The following is a 15441-nucleotide window of genomic DNA, read 5'->3' as shown; positions in this document are numbered from 1 at the left end:
CCAGCCCCTCCTCTCTGGCCTTTGTCTCTTTCCCAGGCCAGGAGCTCACCTGATCTCTTTGTTCACCTTTAGCCATCCCCTTGCAGGGGGAAGGGCCCCGGCCATTTGTTGCCAGGAGACAAGAGTGTTGGCCGTTTATGCACACTGGAGACTTAAGAACTGCACAGGGGAAACTAGGGCACCCACAGAGTATTCAGAGGAAACATTAAGAACATTCCCAGTTCGTCACACACTGGCAGTCTCCATCAAGAGGCTGCTCCAAGTGCATGGGGTGGTATGAGGTTCTGTCTGGGTGTCACTCAGGTGCCAGATGATGGGGGTGGTACTCTTCCAAGCTCCACCCACAGAATAAGCTCCACCCATGAGACACCCTCTCAGACACTGGTGCAAAATATGATCATGCAGCTCGCTCCACTCTGTCTTGGGTGGGTGGGGATGGCTCTCCCGTGCAGCAATAAGCTGGCATGCACTGCAGCTGTTCACACCGTGCTCCTCCCCACGTGCTCCGTCCGGTGAGCCAACAAATAGGAGATCGGCTACACGCTGGCACAGGGTACCAGGGTGAGCCCCACAGAGGGGACAGACAGTGCATGCTCTGCAAACTAGTGGTCCCAGTTCTGCAGACCCAGACGCTGCTGCCTTACTGGCACTGGCGCACCTTTTGGAGGCTTTCTTGCAGCCCATGAGTTCAGTGTCTAGCTTAGCAGAGCCAGCATCCTGCCTGAGGCTGCCATGGCCATCAAGACGTTACATCCCAGCAAGGCTCTTAGTCAACCGGCTGGCACCACCTTGCTGCCAGCTGCTTCTCCGGCCCCTGGGCTCTTCATGGAGCAGCATCACAGGAGCAGCTGGAGAAAGGAGGCTCTGGCTGAACTGGCGCCCTCAGACACCCAGCGAGAGGAGCTGTGGCGAGTTCATCAATCACGGGGGGGGGGAGGGGAGGGAGGGGCTCCCTACATCCCCCCCAAATGATCCCAGTCATAAACTCACCCACCCCCCAGCCCATGCCCCCTTTGCCCCCAGCTGGACAGGGCAGAGTCCAGCCCCATAATACGATGTGATCCGCATTGAGCATGCTAGAGCACAGGCTGCTGTCTCCAGCTGGGGGCTTGGCCCTGTGGCCAGGTTCCACAGTCCCCCCTACCCCCAGGGGCCTCACTGGGTCATTCCATCCCCCCAGGAGCTGGGCAGGGCTGGGAAAGCTGGATTTTCTAATGACCTCCAGCTCCAAGGTCTGCGAGCAGAAACCTGCCTAGGCCCCACCATGAGAGAGGGCCCAGCCCCCTGCCACACTGACACCCACATGGGGGGCTGGGGGAGAATCTGGATTTGATTTTGCAGCTTAGGACCCTTTCTTCCTTCCTTTCCTCCCACCAATGCACCTCACAGCGGCGGGCATCCCACCCCGCCCCAGCCATCGCCCCACTGTGCCCACCGGGCACTCACCTGCCCCAGGCAGGGAGCCAAGGGGCTGGGCCATGCACTCCCTGGGCCGCTGCGCCCCCTGCTGGGTCACTGTTTTATAGCATCACTAGTGCATGTCACCTCTGCACCAGGTGACCTCTGCCAGCAAACTGCCCCGGCCCAGGGGCTCCCAGCCAGGCAGGGCCCCTTGGGGGTGTCTGTGCATGCAGGGCCCAATGCAGGACCAGCGGTGAGGGAATGCAGATCCCAAAAGCAGCGAGACCCAAGCCCTGGTTTGCATTACTGGCTGCTGTGCCACGCTGGGCCCTGGAGCCCAAGGAGTTCCCTGTATTTCCATTTGAGACACATACAACCTGACCCAAATGTGAGCCACCCCACACACCTGCCCCAGCAGGAGGCTCAGCACCAGTGTCCTCCCCCAGAAGTGGCCCCCTGGAGCCTGCTACTCCTGCCGGCTGGCTCTGGCACCAGTCAGGAGGGGCTGGCGCAGAACCCACCCCTCAGCCCCGTGAGTGGCTCCAGATGCTCTGAAGAGCTCGTGCAGCCACCTAGCGACACACTGCACTCAGCTAGTCCTTGTGCAAGGTGCAGCTGGCCTGACTCTGGGAGCGCCCTGCGCTGGCATCAAAACACCTGCCTCCCTTGGCCCACGTGCTGCTGCAGACCCCGCTGGGACATGGGCTGCATGTTCAGCTCCGTACAAAGGGGGCGGGGAACGACTTCACCCTCAGGTAGATGCACCCAGTGCCCCGTGCTGTGCCCAGACAGGGTTGTGGGAGACCCAGAGACAGGGGTGGCTCCAGGCACCAGCACGCCAAGTGCATGCCTGGGGCAGCAAGCTATGGGGGGCACTCAGCCGGTCGCTGGGAAGGCAGCAGGTAGACTGCCTTTGGCGGCTTGCCTGCAGAGGGTCCGCTGGTCCCGTGGCTTCGGTGGACCTCCCGCAGGCGTGCTGCCAAATCCGCAGGACCGGGGACCTCCCGCAGCCGTGCTGCCAAATCCGCAGGACTGGGGACCTCCTGCAGGCAAGCTTGGGCAGCAAAATACCTAGAGCCGCCCCTGCCCAGAGAGACCTTTGTCCTGCTCCCCCCAGCCATCTGCCCGACCCCCACTTCTCCCCATGTCCCTGCCCATCTGCCACCCAGGTTCTGTCATTCACCTCATCTGCCTCCTGCCCCACTGGGGTCTGCTCCCTTCCCCAGTGCCCCTATGCCCCAGGCTCCAACCCCCTCCCACCATTTGCCTTATCCTCTAGCATTCTGCCTCCCCGTGGCCTATCCCCCACCCCCCATCTGGCCCCGTTTTCCTAGGCCCCTCCCACCTGTCTGTAGCCCATGTGCTAGCTCACACCCAACTGCATCCTAACCCCCATCCCCTCTCTCCCATGTGCTGGTCTTCCTCTGGGTCCTTGCCCCCCACCATCCCTACTCTCTTTCCTGGATGTCCCTCCAGCCTCAAGTTAGGGACCACCCCTCTTGCACTCTGAGCGTTTGGGAAACTGAAAGCATGAACGTCACAGATGTCGGCAGTGTGGGCATCGCGGGCATGGGATGGGGACTGACGGGGCAGCTCCTCAGGAGCACACAGGTCCTGGGGATGAAGTGCAGAGGCTGAGCTGCCCCCAGGAGGGACCCTCCCCCCGGGTCACACACGACGCATCACAAGCGCTTACCTGCCGCCCCGGGCGCTGTCTGGATGAGAAGGAACCAGCCCACGATAGAGCAGACGCGGGGATCCTTAGGGAGGCCAGCGCACAGGATGCACCCAACTGGCAGGCTGCAGCCAGGCCGTGTCCTAGGAAGGGGGCGGGGGGGACGACTGAAATCTCCAGGGAGGCTTCGTGTGGAATGTGACCCACCAGAGAGAAGCCCCTTGTCCTGACCTCTCACAGCCCGCAAGGAGATGCCTGGGCAAGGGGAGCCCTCAGCCCTCTGCCAAGCCCCATCTCAGAGACGCATTGTGATCAGCCCCTCAGCTTGTCTCTACCTGCCTGCCTGATGGCTGGGGAGTGGGCCGGGCCAGTCAGGGAGAAGGCCTCTTGGTCTCCCCTGAAGCTGGACGGGGGCTTGGGGCCCAGCCCATTCCCAGGGTAGCAATTCTGCTTTAGGAAAGTGACTTTAATAATGGCTCCAAAGCGCGGCTTGGTGTACGGCCCTGCTCCGCGGTCCAGAGCCAGGCAGGCAGCAGGCCACTGACCGACCCACAGAACCATACCAGGGGCAGGAAGGTCAAAGCACCCCCACCCCCTGCCTACATCACTGGTGTAGCTCCAGGCCCCAAGGCCACTGCCCAGCCATGGGCTCTCACCTCTCTGTGCCCATTTCCCCAACTCACCCCCGAGGGCTGCTGTGGTGCTCAGAAAACAGCCCACGCTCAGTGTCTGTGTATGCACCTTCCCTGCTCCCCTCAGGCCAACCCCAGGGGCCCTGGCACCCCCCCAGAGCCACCACAGGTTCAGGTCTCACACGACCAGCCCTGCTCATCTGGCGATTCAGCCCGAGCCGCTGGCTGCTGGCCAGCAAAGCCAGACTGGCACCTGTGCAGCAGGCTGCTGAGGGCGACAGGAACTAACAGGCTTTGCCTTGCTCTACAGAGCTGACAGGGACATGGTGACTCCTGCCTTGCAGGCCGCACCACTCGGTGATCATTCCCTGCTCAGTTCTGGTGACAGGGCACATCCCTGGCTTTGCATGAACGTGAGGGGGAATCCAGGGAGGATTTCTCAACACTTTCTCCAACGTAACCTTCAAATCCTCTGGCAACACTTGCAAATCTTTGGCTTTTCACCCACTCCAGAGGCAGGGAGCAGGCCAAGAGGATGAGACCCTTGCCCCTTCCAGCCCTTTGGGGCTTAGGGCAGATCACTCCCTAGAACCCCTCCTGCAGATCTGGCCAGACAGATGGTCCAGTCTTACAGCTGGTCAAGGACCATGCCAGAGGATGCAGTAAAATCCCTCAGAACATACATTCCAGGAGTCCCAGCTGAATGTGGAGGTGAGGTTGAGTGCGTGGCAGTGTCTTAAAACCGTTAGGGGGACACAAGCATCACAAACCCAGGAAAGGCCAAGTGAAGGTTAAACACAAACGCAATCCAGACATGGTTATTAGGGGCTGGAAATGCCCAGCTTACGGCACCCAAACAAACGTGCGGCCCGCCTTGTAGCGACATCATGCAAGAGCCAGACACTGATCCCTGTGTAACACTTGCAGTTCCCACTTAGATTAAACAGATTTAGACATATTAGATTTTCTCCCTTTGTTTCATCCCGTTGCTGAAGGCTGCAGTTAGAGATGTCTGCAAGCCTTAAATTCTGCATTCGCAAGCCTTAAGGAACACGTGGCGACTGCTTTTAACTTTCTTCACGTCAGGATTTCCTGGGTTTATAATGCCCAGCTTGGCGATAATTGCAACATCCCTGTAACATTTGCAGGTTCTGATACACACACACAGGCTTAATGCCATTTCAACAGATTGCAGCTGGTGGTTTCCCTGCTTTCTATCATCATTACTACGACAAACTTACCAGGAGAACTACACATTACCAGTGATACTGCAAACGAGGTGATGCTGGGGGGCACCAACCTTCAACTTTTTATTGATGGGGCAGCTTCACCACAGCACTTTGGCTGTGCACCCTACTCTGGAGCAGTGCAAAGTAGCCGGAGCACACAAGCCCCTTCCCCCCCCCCCCCCGAGTCCCTTGCTCACACCCAGTTCACCTCACACTTCTCTGTGTGCAGGCAAGCCCACATCCACCCTGAAGCTTCCCCTGTTCCCCTCCCTGGTGAGCAGATTGGGTGAAACAAGGAGCTTTTCAAAGCCATTTGTTTCTTTAGGACTGACAGTCTCTCTGCTGTTCAGCCCCACCAGCATCCCTAAGGGCAGGTTTTGAAAGATAGCATCTTTGCTGAGGGAACTTTCAGCTTTGCTGCCACTGAGCCAAAGGAGATGGGAGCCAGCCGCTGTGTACGGAACTCTCTGCAGAAGTTGATTAGTTGTCAGTCCCTGTTGAAGAAACTTGCAGTTATGAAGACCACTGCCAAAAAATTACCATTAATCTTCTTTAAAAAAAAACAAAACAAAAAAAGTCTTCAACTGTAGTCAATGCACCAGTTTTCAGGGATTCTGAAGTGGGCAGTCTGAAGCATCTGTTATCCCATTAATAAGATCATTCAGGACACACAGAAGAGTCTGACACCAGGTGCTAAACTTCTTAAAGGAACCATTTTAAATTAATTTTTATTCAAAGTAACCAACCAAATTACTTGGCAATGTTCAGAAATATCATTCTTTGCTCCAAAAGTAGGAGGTGGAATGTGGAGGAAAGTATGCTGTATTCCTCATACAGAAACCAGTGGTGAAGCACCTGCCTTACGTGCAAAATGGTTCCGCTTCAGTCATGGGGCCACTGGTCTGCTTGTCCCCTCTAGAGCAGTAAGTCACTGGATCACACTCGAAAGCAGGAGGGGTTAGATTTTGTCCAAGCTTTGGTTTTATCCTCTCGAAATATAACTATGGGTGTTAATCAGTAGCCATATAAATGGCTAATGCTTTTTTGGAATCCTATCAGCTCTTGGCCTCAGTGAAATCTTGTGGCAGTGAGTGCCACAGGTAAATTATGCACCTTGTTAAAATTATTTCTTTTTATGTACTTTGAACATTTATTTCCTTTCAATTTAATTTGCTGGGCCCTTGCTCCGCTATTTGCAGAAAAGGTAAAGATGCTCTCTCACCCATTCCCTATTTCCTCTCCCTCAGGCCTGCCAGCCCTGGGGCAGGAGCTGTCAGAGCACCATGTTCCCTGGGCCGCTACACCCCCTGCTAGTCAACAATTATTCAGTGTATACAGCACCATCCACAGCATGAATTCTGCCAGGCAAAATCCCTGGCCTGGGGAGCCTGGTGGGGGTGGAACAGCATCCAGCATGCCCCACTGGAGTTCGATTCTGTCACAGAGAGACAAGGAATGCAGGGCCCAGAGGCTGAATGAGACTGGGCTCTGGTCTGCAACCCCCTCTTCCAGTTATCAGCCATTGTCTGGGGTGAGAGGCCAACCTCAAGGAACTCCCTGTGATTCCATATCTTGCAGCCTGAGGGGGGAAGGCCAGAGATGCCGACAGATGGCAGCAGAACAGGCAGCCCAGCAAACCAGCGGGAGGTTGGGAGCCAGCTGTGGCACCCGCCCCAAAGACGGACCTCCCTGGGGCAGACCAGTGAGCAGTGCTCAGCCCAGGGGTAATGGCTCCTGGTGGCTGCGCAACACCTGCCCATTGGATCTCCGCATGAAGCCATCGTCCTGGCCCAGGGGCCTCGCTTACCACCCTGAGGACTGAGCCTCCAGCAGGGGGTTTATAAAGGAGACTATTTACCAGCATACTCAGGTGTTTCCCCTCCAGACCCAGCTGTTCCGGTCTCCTTGGTTCAAGCCGGGTCCTGCCCTAGAGGCACCCAAGGAAGTGTCACTGTGGCGGGGGCAGCCAGGGACGCAGCGCATGGGAGGGGAGAGGCAGTGAGGTTTTAACTCCCAGTTGATGTAAAGCTTCAGACAGGCACCCACACCGCTCGCAGCCAGAGGGGGCAGGCCCAGAGACGGCTGCTCTTTGGCAGAGCAGCAGCGATCGTGGTTACAGCATGTGGCTCTCCACTCCTGTGGGGCAAAGGGAGTCCAGCTCCTTCTGTCCCCTGGTCCAGTAGGGCCCACCTGGTTCTAGACACGCTGCAGGCTTGTGGCTCAGCTCTGCCCCTGCTCAGGTGCTGTGCTTTGCAAGGGGCAGATCTAGGTGAGCGCTGGCCTCCCTGTCCCCCTGAGGGCTCCACCCAGACCTGCCTCGAATGGCCCCACAGAACGACTCTCCAGAGCAGCATGCAAAGTCCTCCCCCCACCCCGCCACCTTCCTCTGCCCTAGGCCCCTCGAGCCTTCTCACTGCCGTCTCCACAGGTAGGTCTGGATGGAGTCAGCCGGAGCCACAGCCTCAATGAAACCAACGCCTGGGTCTGAGATCCTGAATGGCACGTCCGTGGAGTACCTGGGGGGGGGCGAGGGGCAGAGTCAGTCAGACTGCATGGCTGCCCAGTAGAGCCAGCTCCACTACTGCAGGGCCATGTGGGCCGCAGGAGCAAAGTGAAGGGACCACAGCTAAGCTCCCCCTGCTCCCAGGCCCCTCTCCGGATGAGGATCAGTGAATGTGACCAACAGAGCTCTCACCCACCATGTGTTCAGTGCCTCCCCTCTGCCCCCCTGCCAGCTGCTTCCACGGTTCCCCAGTCCCCTTGATTGTACTGTGAGCTCATGGGAGCAGGGTACGTGCCTCCTGCAGGGCTGGGGGCACCTGCTAATGCTCAGGCCAGCGGCTTGGCCCTCCTCTGCCCCCACCAGCACTGTTCCTGCAGTGCACAGTGAGTAGCCTGGTTACCTCCAAGTCTCCATCCTCTGGGCTCCCAACTTCCATCCCAGCACTGACTCCCTAAGCCCCTGCCCCACTCCCTTTCTGGACGAGGCTCCCACACTCCAGGCCCAGCCACGCACCTGTTCAGGACCACAACCACGGCGGCGCCATCCGGGCGCAGGAAGGCTGCGTACTCCATGCTGCACTTGCAGCTTTTCTTGGAGACAATCAGCCCGACGCGCTGCGAGCCCTCGGGGATGAACTTGCTGCACAGACAAGAGGGAGCGGTGAGCATAGAGGGAAGGAAAGCGACAGCTCCCAGAGACAAGGCTGGGCCAATGGCTGCAGCCTGAGGTGAGAGGGAGAAGAGCCTGGCTCCCTGGGCACTGCTGTCATTACTGGACCTAAAATTTATCCCAGTTGTGAGCTCCAGCGTAAAAAGGCTGCACAACTTCCTGGGGTGTCAGCATAACCCAACCCCCTGCCGGATCGAGCATGAACCGGGAAACAGGTCATATTGTTTTCAATCATTAAACTGAGTGGGTGCACAGACCCCAAAAAACACAAAGCACATAAGCCCAAATGCAAAGGGCCTCCTAGCATCACCCAAGAGCAGTGCTAAAATGATGCAGGTTAAAGAACAGGAAATGTGGAACCGAAAATTAATAAAGCAAAATTGGTGTGTCAAATGTTTGGTGGGCAAAATAATGCAGGAATAAACCAGGCAGGCCAGCCACGTTTTCCCCTTGGTGGGGGGGAGTTCTTAAAGATACTGGGCCTGAGGGGAAGAGGAAGAACCTCAGCTTCCAGTCGCCCAGCAGGCTGCCTGCCTGTTAGAAACAGGAGACGTGAATACCCTCTGCAGACCAGCATTAACCCTTTCCTTTCCATCAAAGAAAGTTGTTCTAAAAATTAAAAACTAAGATTTTGCCTCGCAAAGGAGAAAAATTTTCAAGGTTTTAATTAAGTTTGTTTTGCATAATTTCCCAATTTCGGTTTCTGTATAAATGTCTCTTAACTTCTTGTTCTTCCTTGTGTTTAAACTAACAAACTTTCAACTTTAGAACAAAGGGTTTGGGTGTTGGCCAAGAAATCAAGTAAACCGAGGTCCCTCGGAGAAAACTCGGGCCTCTTGGTATCTCATTTTCTGGGCTGGACTGGAAAAGCGTTTTAAACACACCTGTGACTCTTTTGACCCTGGGAGTTAACTCACCAGCACACGTGTACTGAGCCGGCTGTGGGCATAATCTCTGCAGCCCTGACCAGGAATGTCCCAGCTCACCTGAAATGCCCCATGTGGTAGAACATGGGCTGCTTGTAGAAGAGATCCTTTTTCCTGTCCACGATGACTGGGCTATCCACCAAGTTCTGGACCCAGTTGGGCCCCCCCTCTAGGTCCAGGGCTAGGTTCCAGTCGATCCAGCCGGTGACAAAGTTGTTCAGGTTCTGTGAGGGGATGGCAGAGATGCTCAGCTGCAGGCAGGGGACAGGGCAGGAGATGATCCCAAGGCAGCCTGCGTGGGGGACCCGAGCCGCCTTACCGTCAGGATGCTGTGGCTGTACTGGTTTCCCCGATCCCAGCAGCCCAGGATAACGTCCCTCTCCCAGAAGTGGGACCCAATGCAGGCCTCTGTGGCCAAGATGAAGTAATCAGGGAAAAGCTCATGGGTCGGTAACAAGGTGTCCTCTACAGGAGCGATGAAATCCAGGTACCAGTGGACACCGATGCCATGGATGTAGCGAGCAGTATTTGGGTCACCCAGTATCTGGGAAGGAAGGAAGGAGGAGCAGTCACTTACTGGCCCAGGCCTTCGAGGGCCTTCCAGACCCACACCCTCGGAGACAGCAGCAGAAAGAAGGGCCCAGCGACACCACCCATTGGAGAGCACACTCCAGATGGGCTCTGCCCAACACCACAGGTCCGGGCACTCTGCTGCCCTGAGTGACAGCGCAGATGCTGAGAGATCAGGCCCTATGCCAGCTGGGACACACAAGCTGCTCACGGCTCTGCAGCTGGGAACAAGTCCAGAGGCCAGGGCAGCGCGGGGTGCTGGCAGGACTGTCTCAGCACTCCGCTCTGTGCTGGCCCACCCAGACATTGCGAGGGAAGGCCAGGACAAAAAGCAGGACAAGCCCCTGCTGCTTCCCAGGAAGCCAAGATTACTCGGGGCCCAAGAGTCCCAGGAGAACAGCCAGGGCAGGCCAGCCAACTTTACCCCTGCTTCATCCAGGCTGGACATCAGGCACTTGGTTCCCAGCCAGGTCTCTACCACGGCCGATCCCTGGGAAACCCAGAGGTTGCATCCTCGAAAGCAGAGGACAGGCAGATAGGGCCAAGCACCTCCAGCACTGAGAAGACCTTGCAGCCCAAGCAGAGAGCAAACGGGCCTCACAAAAGAAAGGAACCATCGGAGAGCTGGGAGCTCAGCGCCCTGGGTTGCTGAGTCCTGGCAGCCCCAGACCCCAGGCACCATCACACCCATGCAGATCGGCTGAGAGCACCGGATGTGTGCTTGGGAATCCCAAGTTGGGCAGCCCGTGGGGGCTGGGGGGAGCCCCATGCTGGGCTTGCTATTCTCCATCAAACCTCCCCCAGGGCCAGGAGCTGCTTTGCTGCAGCCACTGCTGGTCGCCACCAGCGTCACCTCCTGCCTGCCTAAGGCACAGCCTCCTCCACACTGCGAAGAAGAGCCCAGCCTCCAGGTACTGCTGTGATAAAAATGAATGGGAGGGCTGGCAGCTCTCCTGGGAGCAGCGGCTTGCCAAGCCAGGCAGCCAGCACAGCCTCCATGCTTACAGCCAGGCCGAAAGGGCTGGAAATCAGAGGCAGCTACATGGAACCCCGCTGCCCCAGCAGGCACCTTGAGGAAGGATCAGGGCAGCTGTCTCTGGGGGCCGGAGTGTGCTCTCTACCCCTGGATGACTACGGGGCTGCTGGGGCAATGGGAGCAGCTTTGGCAGGACTGGGGTCTCCCTGTACGTCCTGAGAGCACCCAGCCCTTGGAAGAGGGAGCACCCTGCTCAGCCTGGCGGGAAGCCCAGCAGGGCACACGCCAGGCACCGCCAGGAACGTGCCGGTTGAGTATGCTCAGACCACAGGCCAATCCCAACACCCGGTATCTCCCCACAGAGCAGAGCTCATGCACAGCCAGCCCCAGCAGAACAGGCGAAGGAGCAACAAGCCCCAGTGTGCAGACTCACCACTTTGGCCCAGTGTGGGAGCAGCACTCTGTTGTCATCCAGCATGATGAGCCGGGTGCCGTTGTGCGAGCTGTTGGTCAGTGCCGGGCCCAGGTCCTGGGCGATGAAGTCCCGCTGGTGCTCGGCAGTGAAGCCCAGGCACTGGAAGGGGTAGTTGTTTATCAGCCCAGCCGTGGGCTCGTTCTGTGCCGTCACCGCCCAGAACGTCAGGTTATGCTTGGCATATTCATCCAGGAACCTGGGGGTCGGGGATGAGAAACATTAGCAGCTCCAGCCCCGCCCCCCAGTGCCCCTCCTGGGGTGCAGAGACCAGTCCCCCTGCCCCCCACTCGCATGGATTGTACAGACCTCGCTCACAGTCTGTCGTTCTGCTGGCTCAAGGAGCTCACACCCATGGCAGACAGAGGCGGCAGGGGGTGGGACAAATTACCAGGGCCCAGCGGTCCGGAAGGGGCCTGGGGTCCGGCTTCATTGGCCCTGTTTAGCCGGTCCACCCTTGCTGGGGGGCCCGAAAAATTTTTTTCACCAGGGCCCAAATCTGCTCTCAGCGGCCCTGCTCACACCGACTCCTTCAATGGCCCGTCCCGCCCCTTCCCTCGCACAGCCCAGGGCCTCCTGTACCCACCGAGATCCTGCCAGCTCCTCTCCCAGGAGAGCCCCCGCCCCGGGCTGCCCTTTACCTGATGAAGTAGTTGGCCCAGGTCTTGTGATATTTGTCCCCCGGCTTCCCCTTCAGACTTCCCTTCCCTTTCATCTCCCCGTTAGTTTTCATCCAGACTGGGGATGACCAGGGACTGGCGACCAGGGACAGTGGCTTCTTGGACAAGGCCACGGCTCGGTGGAGAATGGGGATCTGAAGGGACACAGCATCAGGACCAGCTCACCATATGCCGCGGGGTCTCAGGAAGGAATGTGCCTAGACACATGGGTCCCCTGGGGGCTGCTCCCTCTAAGGAGGGCAGCACGTGGCAGCTCAGGGCTGCAGAACAAGAAGTGAGCACAGAAAGGCTGCAGGACAGGGGTGCTGGGTCACTCGCTCCCCACTCTCTGCATAGATGGGACTTTCCCCTCACAACTCGCCACGCAGGAGGGGCTGGGAGACACCTGCCCTGCAGGGCTGTCAAGGCAGCCAAGGAGCATCTGATGGACACTCAGAACAATGGCTGAGAGGTGAGTGCCACAGGGGGGTGGGGGGTCAGCCCCAGCCCATGATGGCCACAGAAAATACCCCAGATGAGGTGGGTCCTGGGAGCTTGGTTGGAGAGCAGAAAACCCGAGCAAATTGGGACTGGCCACTCCCTGCTCCATCTTGTGCTTCACGCCTCCCCATGGTTGGCCCACTGTGGCTAGGCTCCCTTCCCCACAGCCAGGCCGCCTCATCCTTCCTGTCTGGGCCCCCTCACTGTGGCTGGGGTCCTTCCCCGTCAGCAGGGTCCCCACCCACTCCAGTGCTGCTCACTTTCAGCTTTGTATCCTCATCCTTCAGGCCAAAGTTGAGGAGCTGGTAGTCGTAGGGGGTGTCGTCATAGCTGTAGGGGTGGGTGGAGAAGTCACAGCTGGCCATGGGGATGCGGAGCAGGTTGTACTCGATCCCTGTGGGACAGGAAGGAGGTGACTCAACTCCCAATGACTGCACATGGGGATAGAGGGCCTCAGGCTGCGGGACACGGGATGTGCAGCTCCTGAGAGCCATGAGCCCAGAGCTGGGGCCTGCCTGGCCCCCCACCAGCAGGTCAATTCCATACATTCCTGCCCTAAATCAGCCCCCAGCTCTCACCTTCCTCCGCGAAGTAGGATGCGAGCAGGTGGCGTTGGGTCTCCTTGGACAGGGACAGGATGTTCATCGCGGCTGAGTCTGTGACGGAGCCACCAAAGCCCTTCACTTTCTGGTACCGCTGTGCCACGTCCAGCTTCAGCAACAGATCTGCGGGGCAGAGAGCAGCCCAGCTCAGAGCCCTGCAGCTGGCAGCAAGAGCCAGGGACAGCGGCCAGCCCTGCCCTTGCCATCCCAAGTGCCCAAGCCGATACCTGGGGCCATGGAGTCGCTCTGGAACCTCCCCTCACTGCGCTCCAGCCGCTTGCCCATCTTGCTGCTCTCATACTTGGTGTACGTGCCCAGGGCCGGGACAACAACGGGGTCCAGAGTGTCACAATACGTGGCGTTGCACTCACATGCCATCATGTCATGGCCAAAATACTGGGGGCTGCAGGGACGACTACCTAGGGATGGGGAGACAGACAGGGCTGGCGCAGGGCTCTGGGTACAGTTTGGGGCTTCCTCACCCCTCCTGGGAGAGGATATCCCCTCCCCCCCACCAATCCCATTCCTCCGAGTTCTGGGGATGCCCCTGAGAGAGGTCCCTCCCACACAGTCCCAGGCACCCATCCCAGGTGCAGCAGGGTTCTCAGCACACTCGTTTGGTCCCTCAACCCCCAAGACTCCTGCGCCAGCCAAAACCCCACTACGCCCCCCTCACATCCCGAGGAGAAGCGCAGAGGCTGGGCTGCACCCAGGAGGAACTCTCCCCCGGGGCACGCACATGACACATCACAAGCACTTACCTGCCGCCCCGGGTGCTGTCTGGATGAAAAGGAACCAGCCCATGATGCTGGCACACCCGGCCCACATGGCGCCTTTCCTGCCCAGCGCCACCCCCACAGCCAGTCCCAGCGAGCACGGCACTGGGCACCTGGGCCTGAAAGCAGGATGGAGGCTGTGAGTGTCGTGGCCGCTGGGTCACTCGCTCCCACTCACTGCACCCTCAGGAGCAGTCAGCCGAGCCCAGCACCACAGGGACTCCTGGAGCAGCACAAAGAGAGGCGGCCACCTGCCAGCGGAGGGTGTCAGGGAGCTGAGCCGCTCTGGTAACTCCTGTCCCGATCTCACCTCCCTGTCCTTCCGCCCAGTCAAACCCAAGCTGTGACTCAGCAAGGCCTCCACCTCCACAGCCAGCCCCAGCCTCTCTTTTAAAGGGAGCCTTGGCTCCAGTCCCTCCCACATCTGATCTTATTTCCCCAAGTCTCGTCCCACCCCCAGCCTCTTCCCAACCACTCCCCTAGCCTCCTTCAGCCACCCTGACTTTGTCCCTTCTTATCCAGCAGCCCCTGCTTCTGGGATACCAGCTAATCCTTCCCCTCACCCTGAACCCCACCTGACCCAGCACTTAAGTGGTTGTAGTGGGCACCCCAGAAATCTGGTCTTATATTTACCAACTTCATTAATGATCAGAGCAAGGGAGCAGAGAGCAGGTCCATCCCATTCCCACACAACACTGACCTGTGCATTGGTGCCGGCCCCAGCCAGAGAGAATCAGAAGGCCCTGGAGCCATCAGACACCTGGGCAGGAGACGACGACAGCATGGGACTCACCCTGCGAGGACACAGAGCGAACAGCAATGGGTGGGAGAGACAGGGGGAAGAAGGCGAGAGAGGAGCCGGGTGCTGGCATAAGGACCCCATCAATCTTCCCTAGCCAGTAACACAGGCATCTTTTGCAATGGCTCAGTTCCACCTGACCTCGATTACGATGGCAGCCTTAATGAGGGATTAGCAAATGCCCAGTCATACCAAACTACATCTACTGCAGCATGACTTCTTACAGTGTCCTGTATTAACCCTGGCATCCTGGCCAAATTCCCACTTGGGCAATACTCTGCCAAACTAGAATTCCCTGCAATTTCAGGGGATGGAGTTATTACTCACTTCCTGTAACACCTGTTGCACCGTTCTTCCTGGTACACGACTGCTGCATTCCACCCTGGACCTGGGCGCATTTCAGTAGGAAGTACTCACTGTGTGGAGAATATGCAAAGTGCTTGGTGATGCCTCTAGCTAAAAAGCACTGTGGGACAACACACTGAAAATAAAACCAAAAAAGAAATCTTTGACCCTGCCAGCTGTAGGTTAGTTCAGGCCACATGGGGAAGAAAAGTTACTTAAAATCTGGACAACTGGTAATGTCACATTCACCTCTTGCCTGGAAATGACCCCCACCCCCCTCCCTGAGAACACGCATGGTCATTTATCATAGCCCAAGACTCACTCTGGTTTAGACCGCCAAGAATTCCCTTTTCCCCCCAAGAGATGGATTTTGAGAGGATGAGGCCACATAATTATTGCACCTTTACTGGGATTATTTTTCCTGTGGATTCCACATCAGGATTAAAGTTATGAATTTGAAAGAGCCTAGATCAAAACTCCAGCACTAGCCCTGATTGACTGCAGGCCTCTGTGCTTGTCTCCACGGGTCCTTGGGGCAGGGATTCATAGATTCTAGGACTGGACGGGACCTTGAGAGGTCATCGAGTCCAGTCCTCTGCACTCATGGCAGGACCAAATACTGTCTAGACCATCCCTGATAGACATTTATCTAACCTACTCTTAAATGTCTCCAGAGATGGAGATTCCACAACCTCCCTAGGCAATT

At 57.7% G+C, this 15441-nt stretch overlaps 1 protein-coding gene across 8 annotated transcripts in view; it reads right to left on the bottom strand.

The window, feature by feature from the left end:
* Nucleotides 1–5318: 5318 nt before the first annotated feature.
* GBA1 (glucosylceramidase beta 1) overlaps nt 5319–15441 on the bottom strand; it is a 12075-nt gene continuing 1952 nt past the window's right edge. The window contains exons 2-14 of one of the 8 annotated variants that reach the window (XM_032767149.2): nt 14718–14871; nt 14167–14385; nt 13577–13710; nt 13043–13234; nt 12792–12938; nt 12474–12607; nt 11695–11867; nt 11015–11252; nt 9355–9579; nt 9096–9259; nt 7954–8079; nt 7352–7453; nt 5319–5431 (exon numbers count right to left, since the gene is read on the bottom strand). In XM_032767149.2, coding sequence (XP_032623040.1) covers nt 5425–5431; nt 7352–7453; nt 7954–8079; nt 9096–9259; nt 9355–9579; nt 11015–11252; nt 11695–11867; nt 12474–12607; nt 12792–12938; nt 13043–13234; nt 13577–13643 — 1575 coding nt within the window. In that variant the 5' untranslated portion in view covers nt 13644–13710; nt 14167–14385; nt 14718–14871 and the 3' untranslated portion in view covers nt 5319–5424. Of the gene's footprint in view, nt 5432–5631; nt 7454–7953; nt 8080–9095; nt 9260–9354; nt 9580–11014; nt 11253–11694; nt 11868–12473; nt 12608–12791; nt 12939–13042; nt 13235–13576; nt 13711–14166; nt 14386–14717; nt 14872–15441 lie in introns of those variants that run through there. The other 7 variants (XM_032767150.2, XM_032767145.2, XM_032767146.2 and 4 more) reach the window with 7 other exon arrangements.

The sequence above is a fragment of the Chelonoidis abingdonii genome, chromosome 11, assembly GCF_003597395.2.
Source record: "Chelonoidis abingdonii isolate Lonesome George chromosome 11, CheloAbing_2.0, whole genome shotgun sequence".
NCBI classification, from domain to species: Eukaryota; Metazoa; Chordata; order Testudines; family Testudinidae; genus Chelonoidis; species Chelonoidis abingdonii.
This window is presented reverse-complemented; position numbering and strand designations above follow the sequence as displayed.